The 22,186-nt window shown below is 50.5% G+C and overlaps 3 protein-coding genes and 2 long non-coding RNA genes across 13 annotated transcripts in view; 2 read left to right on the forward strand and 3 right to left on the reverse strand.

The window, feature by feature from the left end:
* Positions 1-105: 105 nt before the first annotated feature.
* LOC107322584 (multidrug and toxin extrusion protein 2-like) lies at positions 106-5,731 on the forward strand. Of its 2 annotated transcripts, none has more exons than XM_015880760.3 (18): positions 106-466; positions 681-827; positions 936-1,037; positions 1,184-1,252; positions 1,416-1,564; positions 1,648-1,690; positions 1,773-1,817; positions 2,083-2,180; positions 2,341-2,438; positions 3,098-3,211; positions 3,296-3,363; positions 3,570-3,678; positions 3,768-3,843; positions 3,913-3,982; positions 4,251-4,383; positions 4,664-4,758; positions 5,005-5,134; positions 5,226-5,731. In XM_015880760.3, exons 1-18 carry the CDS (start codon positions 128-130, stop codon positions 5,426-5,428), a joined length of 2,088 nt encoding a protein of 695 aa, XP_015736246.2. In that variant the 5' UTR covers positions 106-127; the 3' UTR covers positions 5,429-5,731. The 2 variants fall into 2 exon arrangements, with proteins under 2 accessions (XP_015736246.2, XP_015736247.2); XM_015880761.3 differs by having other exon boundaries at positions 360-594.
* On the reverse strand, positions 945-3,886 carry LOC116654238 (uncharacterized). The gene is made up of 3 exons (XR_004309284.2): positions 3,748-3,886; positions 1,970-2,191; positions 945-1,082 (listed from the first exon to the last, which is right to left on the reverse strand). It is a non-coding gene; the product is annotated as an uncharacterized LOC116654238 (long non-coding RNA).
* Positions 5,732-6,334: 603 nt separating the features above from the next.
* On the reverse strand, positions 6,335-14,829 carry ALDH3A2 (aldehyde dehydrogenase 3 family member A2). 7 transcript variants are annotated; one of them, XM_085522056.1, is made up of 12 exons: positions 14,650-14,829; positions 13,235-13,419; positions 12,559-12,790; positions 12,381-12,466; positions 11,423-11,631; positions 11,166-11,283; positions 10,896-11,037; positions 10,613-10,779; positions 10,063-10,162; positions 9,685-9,920; positions 9,052-9,175; positions 7,655-8,731 (listed from the first exon to the last, which is right to left on the reverse strand). In XM_085522056.1, the coding sequence occupies exons 2-11, from the start codon at positions 13,394-13,396 to the stop codon at positions 9,095-9,097; spliced, it is 1,533 nt and encodes a 510-aa protein (XP_085378182.1). In that variant the 5' UTR covers positions 13,397-13,419; positions 14,650-14,829; the 3' UTR covers positions 7,655-8,731; positions 9,052-9,094. The 7 variants fall into 7 exon arrangements, with proteins under 7 accessions (XP_085378180.1, XP_085378179.1, XP_085378182.1 ...); XM_032448436.2 differs by lacking the exon at positions 14,650-14,829 and adding an exon at positions 13,681-13,821; XM_015880381.3 differs by lacking the exon at positions 14,650-14,829 and adding an exon at positions 13,547-13,585.
* On the forward strand, positions 13,932-15,164 carry LOC107322407 (uncharacterized). The gene is made up of 2 exons (XR_004309315.2): positions 13,932-14,065; positions 14,826-15,164. It is a non-coding gene; the product is annotated as an uncharacterized LOC107322407 (long non-coding RNA).
* Positions 15,165-17,351: 2,187 nt separating this feature from the next.
* The window catches only part of ULK2 (unc-51 like autophagy activating kinase 2), a 36,980-nt gene continuing 32,145 nt past the window's right edge, over positions 17,352-22,186 (reverse strand). For both annotated transcript variants that reach the window (XR_014936463.1, XM_015880366.3), the window contains 5 exons: positions 21,648-21,826; positions 20,776-20,894; positions 20,249-20,406; positions 19,273-19,408; positions 17,352-19,186 (listed from right to left, as the gene is read on the reverse strand). Coding sequence is in view for 1 of the 2 variants with exons in the window: in XM_015880366.3 (XP_015735852.2) it covers positions 19,119-19,186; positions 19,273-19,408; positions 20,249-20,406; positions 20,776-20,894; positions 21,648-21,826 (660 nt within the window). In the remaining variant the exon portion in view is untranslated. The remainder of the gene's footprint in view (positions 19,187-19,272; positions 19,409-20,248; positions 20,407-20,775; positions 20,895-21,647; positions 21,827-22,186) is intronic.

Raw genomic sequence — 22,186 nt, forward strand, 5'->3', positions numbered from 1 at the left:
GAGCTCTCAGCAGGCATTAACCAGAGCCTCAGTGGGTTGTCCCCAGGTGTGGGAGGATGCGACAGGTCGTGCCTTGCTTGCAGTCACTGTTGTTTTGGCGTCACAGCCCAGGAAGAGTAGGACGAGCATGGAGCCACTATCTGCTCTGTGCAGAGCAGGGGCTGCGCCCAGGGCAGCAGCTCCCAGGGCAGCAGCTCCCATCCATTGCCAGCACCCTGTGCTGGGTCCGGGCAGGACTCTATATTTGGCCTGGCAGAGCGGTGCTGCTGAAACCCGACGCGGCCGCGCTGTTTGGGGCAGGCAGCTGGAGCCAATGGGGCCGCCTCGTCTTGGCCAACGCCGCACTGGGATGAGAACGGCCCAGAACACTCAGAGCCAGCAGCCAGCAGCGGGCGGACCCACCGACACTCCATCTCTGCTGGAACAGGAGGACGACCTTCTTGCCCACCGGACACAGCAGAGCAGGGTACGAGGGCTCGCAGGTTTGCACTGCGCTCCTGGGCTCCTCTGCAGTGGGACACGGGATCTGCGCTGCCCAAAGCCCCGCTCCCTGCCCTGCCCATCGCTGCCGGCCAGGCTGAAGTTCACCCCCAGGTTACACATTGCTCGCCCTGTCCGGGCTGTGACACCCGGCGGCTTTAACAGAGCGAGGAGAAAAGGGAACTTTTCACTCCCGGCAGAGCGGCAGAATGAAGCGGCCCGAGGAGAACGGCATCAGCGACGGGACAGCTGGTGGCAGCAGGAAGAAATGCCGCTGGATGCGGCGCCTGATCCCAGCCAGCTTCTGGGAGGATGCGAAGAAGCTGCTGGTGCTGGCGGGGCCACTGGTAAGGACCCAGGGAGGGGAGCAGCCGAGGGCTACAGGACACGCTGCCTTCCCGTCCCCACCACCCATCTCCATCTCTAACCTCTGCATCTCCGCTCTCCACGCTCAGATCCTGATCCAGCTGCTGATTTTCCTGATCCACCTGGTCAGCTCCATCTTCTGTGGGCACCTGGGCAAGGTCGAGCTGGCTTCTGTCACACTGGCCATCGCGGTGAGCACGCTATGGGGCTGGGATATGGGGACGGGTGGCTGAGACCTGCAGGCAGAGGGAACAGAGGAGATTTCAGCCTCCTTTAAACTGTGCTCACTTAAAAGCCCTCAATACTCACTCCTCTCAGTTTGTATTCCCATTTCCAGGTTATAAATGTCACTGCCATCTCTGTAGGATACGGTCTGTCTTCAGCATGTGATACCTTGATATCGCAGGTGGGTGTCATTGCCACGTGCCCTGGGGCCACCCACCGGGGTTTCAAGCATCACCTGATGCTGCTGAGCTCCAGCAGCCATCCCATAACCGGGAGCACTGAACTCCAGAGGAAATACTGAGCCCTTCCCAGGAGCAGAGCTCACGCCGTGCTCTCACCCTCAGACCTATGGCAGCAGGAACCTGCTGCGCGTGGGGGTGATCCTGCAGCGTGCCATCCTCATCCTCCTGCTCTGCTGCTTCCCCTGCTGTGCTGTGCTCATCAACATCGAGCAGCTCCTGCTGCTCATCCGCCAGGACCCCGAAGTCTCCAGGTTGGGCAGACTCCAGGGGACGCTGCTTTGGTGGGGTGCTGGTGGCCATGTCCCTCGCTGATTGTGCCTCTCGTGTCTCCCAGGTTAACCCAGCTCTATGTGATGGCATTCGTCCCTGCTCTCCCAGTAAGCCCTGGCTGCTGGCCATGTGTTTTACACCCTTCTGTCCCAGCACTGGCCCCAGCTCATGCACCCATTTGCTTTCTAGGCGGTATTTCTGTATAACCTGGAGACCAGGTACCTGCAGAACCAGGTGAGTCCCACACCCCGTGCCCATCCAGGCTCCTCACAGCTGAGGGCTCCCATAACCCCACACCCATAAAACACCATGGGGAGCCCTTGCAGAGAAAACCATCCTTCTTCCCAATGGACGTCCCATCCAATGTCCCCATCTCGGAGCTATACCTTCAATGCCAGAAGATTCCTCTCGCTGTTAAAGCTGTGGGGATGGGGTGCTGGCTGGTGGGGTCTTCCCTCAGCTATGGCAGATGACAGCTCCCATTCACCCCTTGTTACAGATGATCATGTGGCCTGTGGTGCTGAGCGGGCTCATCGGCAACATAGTCAATGTGATCGCCAACTCCATCTTCCTCTATGTGTTCCACCTGGGGATTGTGTGAGTAATGCCTGCAGGGGGAAAAATGAAACAAAAAGGTCATTTCTGGGGACACCACACCACCAGCCACAGCCGGTGCCCCCAGGGCCATCACGCTCCAACACCCCACACCCCGGAGATGTGAGCACGATGCCAACAGCCTTTCTCATTTCCTTTCCAGGGGTTCTGCCTGGGCCAACACCATTGCTCAGTACTCTCAAACCATTTTCTTGTTCCTGTACATTGTAGGCAAGAAGCTCCATGAGAAGACTTGGGGAGGTAAGGCATCTCCCTTCAGTTTCTGCCTTACACGTGCTTTCATCAGTCTTCTGCTGTTTCTTTTGAGTGAGCTCTGTTAGTGCTGGAGGGAAAACATTAACCCCAGCCTGGGGACACTGTGCTGCTCCAGTGGCAGCCTGGCATGCGTTGGCGGTAACCATTAATTGGGGAGGAAGGAAGCCCTTTGTCGAGGCGTTGTAGGGTTTGGCCCCAGAGCCGGATGAGCGCAGGCGTAGGCATGAGGTTGTCCTCAGGTGCTCTGGTCCAGGAAGGATGAGCTGAGTGTTGCAGCTCAGCTTGTATGTACATGCTTCGCAGCTAGAGGTCACATGGAGCCCGTGAGAGTTGTGCTGGGGGCTCTGCTAATAGCTCCTGGGGGTGATATTTGGCCAGTCTGGCTTCCATCAGGATGGACCATCTCCTCCATAGAGTCATTAAGGTTGGAAAGACCAGTAAGACCACATCCAACTACCAACCCATGGCTGCAATTGCTCTAGACCATGTCACTCAGTGCAACATCTTTTCCTGAACTCCTCTAGAGACAGTGACTCCATCACCTCCCAGGCAGCCCATTCCAACAAATCACCACTCTTTCTGAGAAGAAACCTTTCCTAATATCCAACCTAATATCCAACCTCCATCCTCTCTTCTCTCCATAGGCTGGTCCAAAGAGTGCCTGCTGGAGTGGGACAGCTTCACCTCCCTGGCCATCCCCAGCATGCTCATGATGTGCATTGAGTGGTGGACCTATGAAATCGGCAGCTTCTTGATAGGTCAGCAGAGAGGGGGGGCTGCCAGGGTGAGATGGGGCACTGCGGTTATCACAGGGGCTGAGCACCTGAACCTCCTGCCCCCAGGGCTGCTGAGTGTCGTGGAGCTGTCAGCACAGTCTGTGATCTATGAGGTGTCTGTCGTTGCCTTCATGGTAAGTGATGGGGGTTCAGATCAGGCTCCCTAGGGTCAGTCCCAGCTCAGATACAGCCAAAGCTCAGCTCCATTCTCTACATCCCCCCTCCCTGTGCTCAAGTCCCTCCTTGATCCTGCCTCCCCTTCCCATGGAGTAGATGACCAAAATTAAGCCTGATGCTCCATTGTCCCTCCTGCCACTGTCTTTACCCCCTGTGGCTGCAGATCCCCCTGGGGCTCGGCACAGCTGCCAGTGTGCAGGTGGGGAATGCTCTGGGTGCCGGTGACATCGAGGTGGCCAAGAGGTCCTCCTCCACCAGCATGCTCTGCACAGGTCAGCAGCAATGCTCTGCCCCATTCTCTCTCTACCCCAGGCTCCCTGTTGCCATCAGGATACACTCACCTCCTTGTTTTGCTTTCCAGGGGGGTTTTGCATTGCTGTAGGAGCCATTTTAGCTGCCACAAAGGACGTGCTGGGATATATCTTTACCAATGAAAAGTGAGTGCCCCCAGCTCCTGGCCATGGATGTTTGCTCCCAAAAAGAAACTGCTGGCTCTTTGTCTGCAGGGAGATCATCGACTTGGTGGCCTGGGTCATGCCTGTCTACGTCGTCTTCCACTTGTTTGAAGCCACGTGTGTAAGTCCCTGGGGATGCTGCTACTTTCAGGAGGGGATCTTGGTGCTGAGTGTATGAAAAGAGACCAACCTGCAGGATGGGGCAAAGAGAAATGAGCACTGGGACATGGTTTGCTGGGCATGGTGGTGATGTTTGATGCTTGGACTAGATAATCTTAGAGGTCCTATTCCAACCTTAACGATTCTATGATGGGAGGCAGGGGAAGTCTTGTATTCAGGGCTGGTTCACAGCCCCAAACTCAGTCCCATCCTGCTCCCTCTCCCCGCAGTGTGCCTGTGGTGGGGTGCTCAGGGGTGCAGGGAAGCAGAAATTCGGTGCCATCCTCAATGCTGTGAGCTACTATGGTGTGGGACTGCCCCTGGGGGCCGTGCTGCTCTTCGTGGCCAGGATCGGTGTCATAGGTACTGCCTCCCCCCCAACCCTTCCAGGTGGATGCAGCTCCCTATGGCTCCTTCTGCCTGGCTCTGCAGTGCTGCTGGGGACTGGAAGCACCGGGGCAGACTGGGACAGTCACAGTGCACCACTGAGTGCCTTAAATCACCCTGGGGAAATACCCTGCAGCTCTGCTGGGCATCCCCATCCCCACGTCCCTGGTGACTTCCCCATTCTTGGCTCGCTGTCCCTCCTCAGTTGGGTCTGCCTGGTGACAGTGCCCAGCTGACAGCACCGTGCCCTCTGCAGGGCTGTGGCTCAGCATGCTGGTCTGTGTCTCCATGCTCTGCACCTGCTTCCTCATCTACATCTGCCGCATGGACTGGAGGAAGGCAGCCGAGGAGGTAACCGTGTGCTGCACCCACACAGTGGGACGGGATGGCAAAACCCCAGGGCTCTGTGTTTGGGACCACATGTTCTGCTTCCTCCCAGCACGTGCCTCGAGCTGCCCCTCTATGCTACCAGCTCTGAGGTTCCCACCAGCTTTGGGGCACAGGGGGAGTCCTTTACTTCCCTATTTCTGGACATACAAAACACACATAGGCACTGCAGGTGGGGATCCCCCCCTTCTGACCCCTCTGCTCCCTCAGGCTCAGCGCCGTGCAGGAGTGACCCCGCAGCAGCTTGAGGAGCAGCACCAGAACCCCGAGCCCCACAACAAGGGACCATCCCTGATGCCCCACACTCACCTTCCTGCTGCAGCGGTGCGGGGCTGCGTAGGTACGGCCGGGTCTGGGGATGACGGCAACGTGCCTGCGGTGTGCAGATCCCTGGCGGAGGTTCACGGTGATCCCTTCCCATCTCGTTACAGCGGGAGTGGATGCGCAGAACGGCGTGGTGCTCACGGGCATCACCAGGACGGAGGGTGCCAACTTCCAGGAGGAGCCGCGGGGAGCGATGCGGGGCTCTGAGCTCAGCCGGGGGCTGATCCTGCGCCGGGCATTGGCGGCGGCAGCGTCCATCGCAGTGCTCGCACTCGGCGTTGTAATAAAGCTCGTGACCAGCAAACACTGACCTGCAGCAGGGCTCAGGGACTTGGCTTTGGGGACCGAAGCCCCTCTTGGCTGATGGATGCGCAAAGCACAGACCGGGCTGCACCTTCACGTCCCGTAGGGTTCAGCCTTTGGCGGCGTCTCATCGGCTCCTGATTGGGAACGGCCCTGCAGCTGCTCCAACGCCAGAAGCACCGTTCCAGGCTGCTACACCGAGCAATGCAGGCGTCCCCTTCCTGCCCATGCTGCAGCTCTCACCCACTGATCGGAGCTGAGTGTGGCTCACACCGCTGCTCTGACAGTGCCAAATAAAGAATGAACTCAGCCGGGCTTGTCCTTTAGGCACTGCCTTTGGGACACCCAGACACCTTCTGTGGTGAAACAAGGCTTTATTCAGCAAGGATCAGGCTTGCAGTCCATAGAAATCCCATTACAGGTGAGATTGCCAGCTGCTCAGCCAAGGGCTGTCCTGTCCATAGCACACATTGTTGGGCTCACTGCTGACGAGAGGCAGCTTTATGTAGGGATCACATAGACATGTTACACAGCCAGGCTCAGTAATGACTGAGCTTCCTCCGACACAATTCCCCCATGCCCAAGGTTCCATGGGCTCCTATCTGCAGCGTGGGGCAGGAACTGCTCCCTTCCACCTGCACCTCTGGGGCATGGCCAATGATTTCAGGCTGCAACAGCACAGCAGCAGACTGAGTTACCTGGGGTTCCTTCACTTCTACCTGGTCAGTTCTTAGAGAAGAAACTGTATCAAAAGTTCAGCAATAGGAACGCAGGATGAAAATGATGGGTTATGGATCTGCTGGGTGCAGGAAATCCTTACCATAGAGCCACAAATTCCAGAAGGACAGGCAGGCTGAGCACCCCCTGAGGGAGCAGAGCCCCACATGGCAATGGGGTGGAGGTGGGGGTCAGGTGATGCTCAAGGAACACAAAGAGCCACCACTCACCTGTATCACCTGCCAGCACAACGCTCAGCACAGCCAACACCATCAGCCCTGTGTGGTCCTTGTTACGTCGCTTCCTAAGAAAGGACTTGGCCCAATCCAACCTCTTCTGAGAGATGGGAGGACACTGGACTTTGTTCTCTCCCTCTATCTTCAGGTCCTTGAACATGCAGGAGTGGCGGTGGCAGAAGGTGCCAAAGCTGTGCTTGCCATAGTGGGCGCCCATCCCGCTGTTCCCTGAGACACAGAGCATGGCCAGGTCACACCGCAGCCTCAGTGGGTCTGAACCCTTGCAGCCCTATCAGAGCTGACCACCAGCCACGTGCAGCCAAAGGGAGAACCGCACAGCCCCAAACCTTGTGCAGATCCACCCCATTGGCCGCCAGGATCTCCCACTCCTCCTGCACCACCCGCTCCAGGTTCCTCAGCTGCTACAAGCTGAACTCCAGCAGCCGGCTCTGGCCCTGAAGGCAGCTCTTACCCAGCCCACAACCTCCACCACCCTCCCCATGGCTGCTCAGTGCTGCAGGGAGAGCAGCAGAACCCATCAGAACCCATCACACCGCAGCCTCTGGGCACAAACTGCAGGGCAGCACAGGGAACACTCAACATGATGCCACCGCTGAGTGATGTCGCACACGGAGCAAAGCCAGGATCCGCTCTCCTCCTTCCCTCACACCCACCCCAGTTCACCCTTCCCCATCCTCTGCCACAGCTGCTTAACAGATGCTGGCCAAGGAAGTGGTTGATTGGTTAAAGAAAAAGAAGAAAGGGAAAAAGAAAGTTACCTTGGAGCAGTTTGTGCGCCAGCCAAGGTCTTCCCAGGCAAGCAGGCACAAGCCCTGCTCCTGCACAGCGCTCTCCTCCCACCGCAGGATGTTTGGCCCCAGCCCAGGGCTCTGCCCCATACAATGCTCCCTTCACCCAGCCATCCCCTCGTGCTGTGAGATCACAAGCATCAAATCACAGCTTGCTGCTCTGTGTGATGGAAGTGCTGCTCAAGCACTGGGGACTCTCCAGCACCGCACCCAGCCGCACCACTGCTTACTGCTGAGGGCAGACTGAGTGCAGGTGGGACACTTATGGGATGGATTGGCACAGAACAGGGGCAGAAGCACCCAGCCAGTCTTAGTGATCCTTCCCAACAGCAGGAGAGCACCACGCTGTGATCTGTGCTGCTGTGCTGCTGTAGGTGCACGTGAAGCAGCTGCCACCTGAACACACGTACCATGGGGTGGCACCGGACAGGCAGGATTCCACAGGAGATTGCAGTCACTTACCACACCTGCTTTGTTATTTAAATTCTTAGTATTTATTTTGTAATTGTAAAATAATTCGTTACAAAGCCTTAGCGTGTGTGGATTTCCACCAGGTGCGAAGAAATCCCACCTACTGCGCAGGGATCATAATTTGCTAAGAAATGCATTCAGTCATCACTTCCAGATTTCATTTAGAGAATGTCTGCAGGGTCCTTCCACATTCAATTTCCCCACTGTCATCTCCCCAAGTCAGATCAGGTCCCATGTCATAACCCAGTGCAAGACCACAGCAGAGCCAGAAGCTCAAACACATTGGGGGACACACTCTCAGCAACTGCTTTCCCCTGTTTGGGGGTCCTTTGTCATTAGTAAAATACAGACATGGCACGTATCTTCTTTCTAGTCTTGTCATTAGCAAATAATTGCTGTGATGTGCCCCACAGCCCCCAGAAGGAGTCAGCCCACACCACCCAACAGCTGTGGATGATTCTGGCTGATGGGGATCCAGGAATATTTCACCCCAAATAGATGGCAAGCAGGAACCTCACCCCAGTTATTCATAACCAACGCTATCAGAACCAACCATGAGCCAGCACACCAGCAGCACAGCCTGTCTCACACCTGTCACCAAGAGCAAGGCTGGCTGGAGCACAACAGAAGAGACTGTCCCCAGATCTGCAGGGAAAACACTGCCAGACCAATTACAGCTGAAACACGAGCTCCTGTTTGTCAGTGGATGGAGTCAGGCAGTTTGGTGTAAGACATGGGGTGTGTGTTCCTGGAAGCAGGGCTCTGCAGCACACAGGGTGGTGTCAGGTGCTTTATTTCTTGCTCTTCAGTTCTCCTTTTGAGAGCTTGTATCCACTGGTCCCTCTGTTTCAGTGCAGTCCCTCTGTTTCAGTGTGGCTTGTTAGTAAGCAGGAGTCCAGACCTCCTCATGATTAGTGCCTTCCCCAAGGCTGCTCTGTGCGCTCAGCAGCTCACAGAAATAACCCAGCTCAAAAGAAAAACAGGATTGAAGTGAAAGAAATAGACATGAAGTGAGCACCCAAAATACGAGTTGCACACAGGTTATGGCATCTTCTCCTCTCCTCAGTAGAAAGCCATCTGTGAAAGCAAAACACAACACCAGCCACCTGTAAGGGGTTTGCTGAAACAAGACCAATTTCCTTCCTAGAACAGTCTGAAGCAACCCCTCCCTCTCTCCCCTTGATGTCACCAGGGTGTCACCACATCCAGCTCACCTGCCTCCACCCCTGGGCATGCACACACTGCTGGTTATATCAGACACTATGTGAGCTGGGGAGTGGGAAGGCATTGCTCCCCAGTGCCAGGAAGAGCCTCCCCATGCCCCACATCCACTGCTCTAACAACGTTTCACCCAACCTCAACTACGTTTGCACACGGGAAAAGAGAAAGGCTCCTACCTCACTGTAACAGCAACAGCAGAGCTCTGAAACCTGCTCCTCCTTACCACACACTGAGCCAGCCCCGCCTCTCAACAGCCAGCAAAACCAAGAGAGCTTTTCTCTTCAGCACAGAGTGGTGATTCTGAGAAAACCCAAATGATTTCAAGATGCTGTGAGCTCCCCCCATTCACTGAAGCCTTCACCTAGACCTTGCTTCCCTAGCTGTTACTTCAAGGCCAGCCATTGGCTCTTCCACCTCCTCCTGGACTCAGCTATGGAAGCTGATATTTCCTCCTGCATGGCCCTAATAAAGGAAGCCCTGAAACCACAATCACATCTAGGGGAGCTGTCTGAAAAACAGACCACCCCTATCTGCCTCTGCAGGGAGCTTTGCACAGGTGTCACCATCCAGGACAGAAATAGTACAGCAGGCAGGGAGATTTCTCTGAGGACATTTCTGTTCTAGGTGTCATTAGCAAGAGTGAGAAACAGATGCTGATCATTTCAGATGGGCCAAGCATAAACGTGAGGAGAAAAAAAGAACAAACAGGCCAGGATCTAATATAGGGCTGAAATCACAAAGAGAGGAAGTGCAGAAGGTAAAACAAATTGCACGTGCACTCAAGTAGAAAGCAAAGAGCCACAGCTCACCTTTATCACCACTGCTGCTACAAGGCCCAGCAGGGCCACCATGATCAGTCCCACACGGCCCTTGTTAAATCGCTTCAGAATAAAGAATTTGGCCCAATCCAACTTCTTCTGGCTGCTGGGAGGGTACCGGACTGCGTTCGTGCCCTCCATCTTCAGGTCCTTGATCAAGCAGGAGCGGTGGTGGGAGAAGGTGTCAAAGCTGTGTTTGCCGTGGTAGGCACCCATCCCACTGTTCCCTGAGACACAAAGCATGGCCAGGTCACACTGTGGCCTCAGCTGGTCACAACTTTAGGCCACTTGTGGCCACCAGCAAATCAGCCACTGCTGTTCCAACAGGCAGCAAGTCAAAGTGCTTAAGGAGGAGCTCCGGTAACTTACCAACACCACCAAAAGGTAAGGTTGAGAGGAAGAAATGCATGATGACATCATTTCCAGTAACGCCTCCACTGGAGGTTTCCGAGATAACTCTCTTGATTAACTGAAAGAAGAAAAAACAAAAGCAAAAAATTACAAAGGTCCAGGAGAGACAAGCAGGACTGGAAGGGGATTATGGGCCATCACGTTTTCTCTTGCTGACAATTAAGCCAAGGCCTCTCCATGCAATGCTAACTGAAAAGTAGAAGTTGGAAGGACTAGAGCTCTTCTCTACAGCAAGATACTAAAAACATCAAAATCATGAACACAACATGCTGATCACCAAACAGGAAATTCAGCTGCTATCCTTCTGTTTCATAATGTCATGCAAATCCAGAGTCCTTTAGCATGCACCAGGCAGCTCTGGGAACACAACACATGAGACAAATACTGCAATCCACACACAAACAACAGGAACCAATGCAGGTCCTGTGGGGAGCTGTGCTTGGGACTGCTGCATGGAGAACCAAAGCGTGCAGAGCCAGCGTTCTGGAGAAGCACGGCCCTGACCCACCTTCTTGTCATTAGAGAAGACATAGAGGGCAAGCGGCTTCTCCCGACGGTTGATGAACTCGATGGCTTCATCCACGTTCTTCACAGACACAATGGGCAGGACCGGCCCGAAGATCTCCTCTTCCATCACCTTGGACTCCGCAGTAACATCCGTGAGGATGGTGGGTGCTGATGTGGGCAGGAGAGGCACTGAGCAGGGCCACAGATGGGGCCAACACAGGACTGGGGGGTTGCTGTCTGGGTGCCAACCCCCACTTCCCCCGGCCAACACCCAGTACAGGTACCTATGAAGCAGGAGGCCTCGTCAGTCTCTCCCCCATGAGCGATCTTCTGCCCTTCCAACAGGCTCATGATCCTCTTAAAGTGACGCTTGTTGATGATCCTTTCATAATCTGGACACTTCTTCACATCCTCGCCATAGAACTCCTGCCACAGCACAACCAAGCACTTGACACTCATTCAGCTTAGCAGCAGCATCGGGGCTGCCAGGACAGAAACTGACACCTCTCTGGTGAGAGGGACAACTGCCACAGCATGAGAACCACCATGCTCACCTGCAGCGTCGCCTTAATGTTCTCCACCACCTTGCTCTGGATGGACGGGTGGCACAGGATGTAGTCTGGAGCAATACAGGTTTGCCCACAGTTCATGTACTTGCCCCATGTTATCCGCCTGTAGAAAAACAGAGAGGGGTTCTCTGCCTCATCCCTTCTAATCCCACCAATGTCAGCAGCACCACTCAGCAATCTACGGTCCCTCAGAGCCCACACACATCCCCCTGCCCCACAGCTCAGCCCCACAGCAGGCTGACCTGCAAGCAACGGCCAGGTCACAGTCGGTGTCGATGTAGCAGGGGCTCTTCCCACCCAGCTCCAGGGTGACGGGTGTCAGGTGCTTGGCAGCCGCTGCCATCACAATTTTGCCCACAGTGGAGTTCCCGGTGTAAAGGATGTGGTCAAACCTCTGCTCCAGCAGTTCTGTGGTCTCAGGCACTCCCCCAGTGACCACCGGGTACAGCTCCTGTATGGACAAACAAGAGCCATGCATGTACCTTGATTTAAAGCAATCAGATCAAGTGTCCATAAGGCCATACCTTCTGCTCCTTCCAGTTAGCATGGTAAATAAAATTTCATTTATCCCAAAGAAACTGAAAAAAATCCCTGAGTTCAAGAGCAGAGCTGAGTCAGGCTGAGGAGCTGCTTCTAAACTTTAAGACCTGGAGCATAAATGACCAGCAGGCACTCCCTTTCCTCAGCTCTCACTCCACACCCAGATTAAACTCTCACTGCCTAAAAAAACCACACATACTGGGACTGTGCCGTCAAGAGGAAAAGTCTGAGTGAAACAATGCAACAGATATCAAATAAGAAGAAGGGAAAACACACCAGGCTACCAGCACAGTAGGATGTGAATGCCAGAGCCGAGTGCTGCTAAGCAAGAAGCCTAATTCACAGGAACAGCACCAACCCATGCCTAAGAGCCACATCCCAAAAAGGAGTTAGTGCAGACAGAAACACCTGCACAGCCCTTAATGCCATGATGAGCATCAAAATAGGGCCCTGCTGCAGCAAGACTATGAAGGCACAATAAATTACACGAAAGTAGGAGGAATAGAGCAGTATGTCTGCATACTCTACAACCAGTTCAAATATTTCCCTTTCACCGACCTACGCCCTTTTGTTGATAAGGGGCAAATAACTGAACTCTAACCCACATCAACCACATGATACCAAGGCAGATATTTCCTCGAGGTACCGAACTGCACTCACCGGGTCCAGGTACTGAGGGAGGATGTCGGCGATCAGCTGGGACGTGTTCTCACTGACCTCCGACGGCTTCACCACCACCGCATTGCCTAGGAGACACGCACAGCCCTCGTGCTCCTCTCAAGCCCCTCTGGTGCCCCCATGCAGCCCCCATGTGGGATGTGGGTTTGGTGGCTCCCACCTGCAGCGATGGCTCCTATCAGAGGCTGCATGACGAGCACGAAGGGGTAGTTCCAGGCTCCGATCACCAGCACAACCCCCAGCGGCTCGGGGTTGATGTACGCCTCGTCCCGCAGCGTCAGGAGGTTCTTCTTCACCGGCCGAGGAGCCGCCCACGATGGCAGCTTCTCCATGGTCAGGGCCAGCTCCCCCAGCACCCCCATGATCTCGTGGCTGTACGCGTTGTGACCGCACTGCAATGACACGGAGCAGGATAGACCCAAAAGGCCCCCACCTCCCACAGCCAAACGGGCCCAACGGGGGAAACCAGGCTGCCCTACAGCAGGAAAGGGGGGTATAGGAGGGGACCTTAAAGCAGCACTACCACAGAATCACAGAATGACCCGGGTTGGAAGGGACCTCAAGGATCATGTAGTTCCAACCCCCTGCCTGGCAGGGCCACCAAACATACACCTTTACTAGATCAGGTTGCCCAGGGCCCCGTCCAACCTGGCCTTGAACACCTCCAAGGACGGGGCATCCACAACCTCCCTGTGCAGCCTGTTCCAGGGCCTCACCACTCTCCTAGTGAAGAACTTCCCCCTGACATCCAACCTAAATCTTCCCTCTTTTAACTTAAATCCATTTCCCCGTGTCCTGCTGTTATCAGCCCTTCCGAGCCCAAACCAACCCCGCACCTTGTGCAGATCCGCCCCGATGGCCGCCAGGATCTCCCGTTCCTTCTCCCGCACCATCCGCTGCAGGTTCCTCAGCTGCTGCAGCCTGAACTCCAGCGGCCGGCTCCGGCCTGACCTGAAGGCGGCTCTGGCCCGGCCTACGACCTCCGCCATCCTCCCCATGACCGCTGAGCGCTGTCAGGTGTCTTGGAGAAAGTTTAAAGGATTGATCACACGAGATATAGGACAAAGTTCCGGACAGTTCCGGGCCGTGCCGGGACCGGACGGTCCCTCGGTGCCCGGGGTTCCCTCAGCGCCCCCCGCCCCGCTCACCTCAGAGCGGCCGCTTCCGTATTCCGGTCACGTGACAGCAGCACGCACCACCCCCCCAGCTGAAGTGGAAGGGAGAGCGGAGCGGAACGGAACGGAACCGAACGGGGTGCTGGCCCCTGCTCACCCTGCCCTACCTCGGCACCTCGGGTCGCACCGTGAGGCTTCGCTCCCTTCGTTCCGTCCGTCAGCTCCGCCGGGCTGAGCTCCCGGTGCTTTTACCCGGGGCAAATTCCACCCTTGGCCCGTTATCTCAATGGGGCAGTGCCGGGCCGCCCCCTCCGTGCTGTGCTACGGCCCCAACAGTGACACGGCCGGGTTAATGACCGCAATGCAGCACCGTGTGCGATACACGGGGCAGGGAATGGAGCCGAGGCTGGGCTTATTCCAGTGACTTAGTCCTGCCCCGACCTGTTCCTCTGAGAAATGCACGGGGATTATTTGGAAACGACGCTCCCATTTCAGACCCAGCAGCTCCTGAGGCCACGTATCTGACACACCTACATTGGCCACGTTATCACTGTAAGTGCTGCTCAGCCAAACCCATGCCCAGCTGAACCCACAGCCGCTCCCTCCCCTCTGCGCTGCTCCCCCGATGGCTGTTGTTGGCTCTGCAAACGGCATCGCTGCAGCCCAGCCAGCACGGGGACGTTGCACAAGCTATTGCACAAATCTCAGCTGTAAACAGGCTGCTGGGGAAAGGAATGACAAGAGCATCTGGCAATACTTGCTTGCAGGAGAGAAAAACAGGCTGGGCTGCATGGAGCCATCGCACTGTGGTACATGGGAAGGAGCTGGGTTTGCACTCACAAAGACACAAGTTCCCACTTTCCCTGCTGGAGAATCACCTGATGGGAACATGCTCGCCTTGCTCCTGTTAGCATCCCTGCACAGAGGTGACACTGACTCTGCCACATGCCCCACACTGTCTGAAAGTCCAACAGTAATGAGATAAGGAGTTAACACTGCTGCAATTCGAGTCAAAGTCTTTGAACTCTCAGAGTGGGGCAATACATTGTGCCCTGGGAGGCAATGATGCAACTTACCCTCTGCAGTCAGCACACCCCCAAGGGGATGCTTGCAAGATCAGGGAGGCTGTTACCTACCTCTCTTTTCCACCATGGTCGTATTCCAGTCTGCCCTTCTGCATGTAGAATTCTCAGCTTCCAGCCTGAGCATTTCCATTCCCACTGCAGTGCTTCTTGTGCTTGGCATCACACGTAGCAGGCAAACGTCCCCCCTCCTGTCTAATCCAGGTTTGTCTTGTGCCATGCTTTTGCAGAAACTTGGTCTTAAGGCTCCTCGGCATTGGCAGGAAAGAGAGAACAGAAGTATGATGCCATTCTTTGGTCCTTGACAGGGCCATCATTTAGCCAGTTATGGTCAGAAGACAAGCTGAGAGTGTTCTCTCAGCAGTGCAAAATATCAGTTGAGCCTCCCTGGAGCAGCTGGGTGAGATGCATGGATTGAAGAGAAGCCTGGGGTCTGGAGTGAGATGGAAGAAACCCTGCAGGCAGCACCCAGCACAACGCGTGGTCTGCAGCGAGCTCCTCACGCCTTGGAGCTGACAGCATCTGCTATTTTTATTCAGTCACTAAGAAACAATAAGGAGGGAACTATTTATGGGGAAAGTAATTAACTCCAGAAGAATCAGGAGGTAAGCAGTACTGGGGGCTGTCTAATCCCTAGGGCTTTACATAAAGCAGCAGAAGACATTTTATTGAGAAACCGAGCTTCAGATCCCCCCTTCCTCCCTCCACTGCAGCAGCCTCCTGCTCCTGCTTCTCTCCTGGAGTCAATTATAGGCACCACGGTGGCAGACTCCTACCCTGTGTTAGGCTTGAACAACATGTCTTTGTGCTGCTCCTTGCCCTGCTCTCAAAGCATTCAGCAGAGCCTGGTGAAGGAGGAATTTTGTTTAAGAGATAAGCGATGCAGTATCTCATTTCAGGAGTCCACAGAATGACACGGCTAATCAATAAATGTTTCATTAGCTCACACAGCATGCTGACACAGCCAAGTTTTCAGCAAAGCTGGCAATGCTCAGCTTCTGCTTAAATATCTGGCTAGTCCACGTACAGCTCCAAGTGTTGTACAAAAAGTCACAAAATCCACAGCCAGAGGCACAAGACAGACAGACACAGAAGCCCAAACAGCACTCCATCAAAACAAAAGCAGCTACAGAAGATTAACAACAGGGAGCAGCTTCAAGCAACCTAGGAGAATAAATGCAGCTCAGTTCATTTATGGCGTTGCTTGTTTGTGTAAGCTGTTGCTGATCTCACATTTGCAAGAACAAGATACTTTCTAGTACAAAGCCATGGTCTGTGGGCTGCATTGTAGACATAGCTGGGGCGTGGAAAATGCGAAAGGGCCACAAAGAAACAATGAAACTGATTGGCACAAAGACTGCAACAGGACTCAACAGCACCACTGGCATTTAGTTTGCTTTCAGCTGAAGCGGAGGGGGGAGCCTGCAACATACAAAAGGCTTTTCAAAAGGTGTTTGTCCAAAGCAGCAATGACAATAGTTAGCCAGACTGGGCTCCAAGTGATTCCTAGGGGTTACTAAGATATACTTCACTGATCTGCAGAAAGGAGGAGCTAAGTGTGCACTTATTAAAGAGCCAGAGCCAGGACTATGGCTCAAGTTGGACAGGAAAGTGCAAGGCATCTTAGACAGTGAAAATAGGCAGCAGCAAGCAGAGTTCAGAGCAGATGAAGAAGTCAAAGGATCACAATTAAGCAAAACAAATAAACAAAAACAGGAGAGGAAGCAGGAGTCAGAAGAAACAGGTCACAAGCCAGCCTGGCTGAATTTTAAAGCCACAACAAGCCTTGCAAGCAACAACAGTCAGCTTTACTTGATCTACTTCTTCTCTCAGTGCAGCTGGGCTGTACACTGCAGTGTTGTGACATCAGGATCACAGTAATTATTGCCTCTGGACTCATAGGTGACAATGGATGGTGCTCTACGAGAGAGTAGCAAGAGCAATGCAAGCCTCAGGACCAACAGCTCAGATGAAAAACGTTTCTTAAAGTAATGTATTAGCTGCAAGTTAAATTATCAAGATTTTATCCTCTGTATCAGAGGAAGGGCTCAGAAATTCAACTGCTTGCATATAAAAAGCAGTAAATGTCAGAATCTAAATATATTTTAGATTCCTCAGTTGACATTAAACGCTATAGAGAAAGTGAAAACGTGGAAGTACAGAATATGGTGCTCTTGTGTGAGCAAAGAAAGCAGTACATCAAATATCTCCTTTCCAATTCTAGCTTCCAAGAGGCTGAAAGAAAAGTACTCGGTAGAAAAAAAAGCACTTGCTGTTCAGTGTGGAGAGCTGAAGACAGAGGGCAGCTTCAGGATCCTGGTGGAATGAGTTTATGCAGAAAAACAAGCCATGACTGTTGGTCTCCCCATGAAGACAGCAAGCGAACACAGCCCTTCTCATCCTGTTTGTGTACCTGTAGTCTTGCTGGCAGGAATGGAAGAAGGAGCTTGAATCCTGAGGGAAAAAAGAACACCAATAGAAAAGCTGAGTTTTGGGGATAAGTAGCCTATGTCTTAGACGTGAGCAGTAAGACTTTGCTTTGTTTCTCAATTCACATTCAGACATACCATTAGCATTCCTTGCTGTTTTCTTAAAGCAACCAAAAACAGAACTGGGGACACCTTGTTCCAAAGCTATTCAGATATAAGGAAACACCCTATCCAGCCCTGCTGGTACATCCAGCTGTTGAGGCACATGAGCATTCAGTGATTGATTTAACACCACTGATCTTTGGTTACAGAGACACACAAACTCACTTTTACCATAGAAACACTTCTAGTGTCAGTATTTATTTTACCTTAATATACATTTATACAGGCCATAATAAAAAGGCTATTACACAACAGTTCAGTGAGTTATTACCTAATTTCAAGAATAATGCATGCAATTACAAAGGAGAGGTAGAAACACCGTATTAAAGACCTAAAAATACAAACATTATATAAACAAACACTTTCAAATTAACTGTTGGAATTTCATACAGATAAATAAGATAAAAAGTACATTACTCTGTCAAAGAAAAGGAAACACATGGTTATCCGAACACTGAAAGAATATCTTGATGTGTAAGCCCTGTACAACTTTGTCAAATAGCTCAGACCACTGTATTTAAGAGGATTAAAATGATTCTGTCCTGGAGAATGGTTTATTCAAGTATTCGAGCAGTTGAGTAACAAAAAAAGTCCCAGAAATGAAGTACAGGAACCATTTCCAGAGAAGCTGATCTGCCTAAATGCTTTGCAAATCACTGTCCTGATAATCGCATGGGATGCTTGAAATGATAATGCCTATAAGGCTAAATGAAGCTTCCCACCTCTCCCTCAGAATGCACACAGAATAATCCTGATTTTTCACACACACACACGCACACACACAATGTAGATACTCTACATCAATTAATCAGCATCTCAAATTCCAACATTACTTTGCTTTTGTGTGGTTCCTCGCGGAACCTCTCAGTTTACAGTATTTATTGTAATACTGCCCAAGAGACAAAACTAGAGAGTCATTACACCCCTAGGGACCGCAGGCATTAATGCACATAACTGCATGCACAAAAGATTCAACCAAATCTATATAAAAAGCGAACAACCAGCAACTCAACATTGCTATTACTGTAAAAGTCCAGAGCAGTAGTTACTCAAGTATTAGACAAATAGGTATAAAATGGGAAGGTTCACATGAATACAAGTTTTTACAGTTTGTTTGAAAGTCTTCTAGAAGCTACATTTGAAATTCTGATAAGAATTTTATGTACATGAAACTCAGCCAAGTCCATTGTGCCTTCTATTTAATTTTTTTTAGTATAGTTCTTCAAAAATGAATATACAGTTGCTTTAGTAAATTAGTGCAAAATAAAAGTGTTTTGGAAGAAGATCTTCAAATTGTATCCACATCAGCTGAAAACCCACTGGGGATTCTGCAAAGATGGAGCTCAGTTTCTCCCATTACCATTTTCCCCCGTGTAAAAGAGTGCTTTCTCATCATCCCTTCATATGACAAGCTGAGCCAACAGGCTACAAGCCAGCTTAGCCCCAAAAGCTCCAACCAGCTCTTGCACAAGGTTCAGGTTCCCCAAATTCACTTGACCACATTATACTGACAAATTAAAAACATTTCTCACAAACTTCTGATGGATTCTTCTGAGGGAAAAGTCTTTTTGTACCTGATGCAGAAGGATCCACTCTCTATAGAATTCACGAGGAAAAATAAAAAACCCTGATCATTCAAGTCAAAGCACACGTTCAAGGATCAGTTTGAAATGTGAAGACAGATTCTTTGAAATTCTGTTGCTAGGAAGAAAAAAGGAGCTTCTGGATCTGTAAGGCAGGTTTTCTACAAATGTACTTTTGGAATTTCTCCTCTTTGAATACGCTGCTGCTTCTTTGGTAAGTCACCACAGAAATGTAAGAATCCTTTTCCACATGGGGCAGAACAAGGACAACAATTAAACCGTAGTGATAAAAGTGCAGTATCACTGATGTGGTCCCTTATGCTCACACCATCTGGTCCTTGGGATATTTCTACTGCTCATATACAGCCACTGTGCTGCAGCAGAGTGCAGAAAGCCTTCGCTCAATGCTAGATTTATCTGAAAACAGAATGATAAAAAATAACGATGACTTCAGTGTTATTTCATAATTCCATTTAGTTTTCAACAGTTCAGCTTAAACTTACACTTGTGCACGTTTTCTATATCTGCAGGGTCTTGCAGTATTTTAGTCAGTCCTTCCAGCAGCAAGGCTGCCTTGTGGTATCGATATGTAATATCTTCAGTTTGCTGAAACATCTCATCTAGAGCTGCTGACTGAACCTAGAATCATTCAGCAGATTGTTACATAAATTGCTTTAGGCAAATACTGAAATGAAAAGTTCAAAATGGATTATATTAAGGTGTCATCATAAATGATTATTAAGCCTTAAATAAGCCAATCTGTTTTTATGACAGTAAGACAACAAAACAACCTGAGAAAACAGAGCCCACATGCTGTGTTAGCAAAGGATATTCTGCACATAAGCTGTAAAAGTACTTTTTGATCTTGTGGTTATGTGTGTTAAAACATATTTTGAAACTATGACAACAAATGAATAATTACGCTTGTTCTAATCCCTACATTCTCATGTAAAGAAGATAAATCAACTGTGCAAGATCACACCATTGTCAGGGTTAAGCACAACATCTGCCAGTACTTTTTGTGTGATGTCTATATTAAAAAAAGACTTGACTCCTTTTTTAGATGAAGTTTCCTCTAAACTCACTGCATCTTCTCCATTATGGGTAGAAAGTTTCTTGATCACACACACAAAAATCTTTTATGTGCTTGGTACTGGTTTTGCTTTGTAGGGACAAGAGAAACGTTCCTCAAACTGACTTGGTGGATTGAGGAAGCTACTTGTTTCTGTGCTTCAGTATGCCTCACTGGATGATACGTCAGCACAGAGGGCACACTTTTAGAGACTGTATGGCTTCATTTCCTGGTGTTTATGTATCAGATGTGCTGATGTAGAGGAAAGGTCCCTGAGGGACAGAATCTGCCAAGGACTTCAGCCACAGTTAAAGGAGGGCAGGAAGGAAAGTGAAAGACTAACAAAAATGGCCATGAACAGAAATTGATCTCAACATGCTATTATTTAGGTAAAAGGAGTGACCTACCATTTCTACAGCACAGCTGTAGATGAGTTTCTCTGCAGTTACACTGTTGATTTCATCAATGAATCTTTGCTTGTCCGAAAAGAAACGATTTAACTTTTCAGTCAGCTTCTTGCACATACCGATACAGAATTTGTATCTTTCATTGAGGCTTTTCACAACTGAAAAAAAAAAAAATTGAAAGAAATTAATAAAAAAAAAAAGCCCAAACAAAAAACAGAGTCTAAGTTCAACTTGCTCAAGCACTGGGCAAAGTTAATCTGTTTAAACTTGTTATCCTAACATTTATTTACTCTGCCATTTCTAATAATGAAGAACATATCAAACCATTTCCTTTTCAAGTTAATAACTGTCCATTTCTTAGCAGTTGTTAGCTGTATCTTTGTTTACTATCAGAATTGTGCAACTGTACATATCCCACTATTCTCTTGTATAGAAGAAAAACAAAAATGTTGCAACTTAAGCTTTTTGAGTGATGTATCACTGAAGAAAATTCTCAAGTAAAGCACGTGAGGTTATGCTGCACCTACCTTGCTTAACAGCAGTGGATGGGTTCAGTTTCCCCGATTTGACCTGTGCTTTGGCAAGATGCAGAGAAGATGCCAGTAACTGGGCTGCTTTCATATATAACACAAGCTGCTCTACTTGTCTGGGGGGAAATAAAAATAATTATGTATTAAAAAAAACACCCTTTCCTGAACACATTCAAGCCATTCAAGCCTCAGGCAGACTCCAATTTTATCATTATCCTACACAGGACCCAACAGCAGCAGAAAAGGAAGACATTGAGAATGCAACTCCACCCCTCCTTTCCGTCCACAAACACCCTGTCACTGGTTGAGAGTACATCTGCTTTAATGTAGGCACTTTTTAATGGAACACATCTCTGTGGTGGCTCACTGCCTGAAGTCAATGCTGTACCACAAGCAGCTGGGTGTATTTTTCTTGCACTGTCATTTCCTATGCCCATGGAATCCTCACAGCTGTGGAAAGCAAACACACTTTGCAGTGTGTTTGTTTTTTTTTTTAATTCAGGAAGAAGGCAGGAAGTGGAACTGCCCTTTCCCACCACTTCAAATTTCTCCTGTCTCTCCTTGTTTCTGAGTTTATTTTAGGGCTACACTGATTTAAGGGCAAGGTTGAAAACAACTCTCCTCTTTTTAGCCTTTACTTCGGCACAGCTATTTCAGCCTGGTCAGCAGGACCACAGAGGGCTCAGATCTTCAAGTCAGATAGTACTCTTATTTCCAGATTCAGAAGGACACTACTGCACAAACCTGCAAATCCTCATCGCTTTCCCCAGCTTTGTGGTAGATCAGAGAACAGAATTCTCTTATTTATCTGCTAGCAAATGTATTCTTTGCTATATACTTCTAATGTACTTTCAGTCGCACGCACTTACCCCCACTCTTTGCTTAGTTGGCTGATCTGATCAACAACTATGCTCTCTTGGATTTGGTACAGTGACACTGCAGAAGTACACAGGTCTGGGTTTCCACCCCTTAATGCTGTTAGATCCAGAACACATTCTGTGAATGTCAGCATCATGTTTAGATGACGCAGTGTATCTGTATGTTCTCTCTGTCAAAAGGAAACAAAACAGCAGTTTAACCACTGTAAGTCATAAGGCAAGTAAGTACACTTAGAACTCTTTTTAACCACTTGAGGTTCCTTTGGTATGCTAATTCTATGCAGAAAAAAAACAGAGTCAGGAGCAGAGATGTCAGAATCAAACGAGTCCAAAATGATCAACAGATACTTATTTGTTCTTCCTTTGTTAATGATTTCAAGATACTGGAGCTTATACTTCAGAGTCTTTCTAAAAAGCCAGAGGAACTGGGACAGAGTTCTGTGTTTCTTGAAACCTGAGCAACTAAGAGAATCACAAGTGGGATGTATTACTTGTTATTATATTATCAGCAACCCAGAAGTATGCTTAGC

Source organism: Coturnix japonica, chromosome 22, assembly GCF_054131305.1.
Source record: "Coturnix japonica strain WE chromosome 22, WE-NBRP24, whole genome shotgun sequence".
NCBI lineage: Eukaryota > Metazoa > Chordata > Aves > Galliformes > Phasianidae > Coturnix > Coturnix japonica.

Excerpts from the sequence above, each read along its gene's own strand:
- LOC107322584 (XM_015880760.3), top strand. The coding sequence starts at position 128 with ATGGAGCCACTATCTGCTCTGTGCAGAGCAGGGGCTGCGCCCAGGGCA. Across the intron at positions 2,181-2,340 it reads GTGTTCCACCTGGGGATTGT|GGGTTCTGCCTGGGCCAACA; the intron begins GTGAGTAATGCC and ends TTTCCTTTCCAG. Across the intron at positions 3,364-3,569 it reads TGTCTGTCGTTGCCTTCATG|ATCCCCCTGGGGCTCGGCAC; the intron begins GTAAGTGATGGG and ends CTGTGGCTGCAG.
- ALDH3A2 (XM_085522054.1), bottom strand. The coding sequence starts at position 13,396 with ATGGGGAGGATGGCGGAGGTCGTAGGCCGGGCCAGAGCCGCCTTCAGG. Across the intron at positions 12,467-12,558 it reads GATAGGAGCCATCGCTGCAG|GCAATGCGGTGGTGGTGAAG; the intron begins GTGGGAGCCACC and ends CGTGTCTCCTAG. Across the intron at positions 10,163-10,612 it reads TCTTCTCTAATGACAAGAAG|TTAATCAAGAGAGTTATCTC; the intron begins GTGGGTCAGGGC and ends TTCTTCTTTCAG.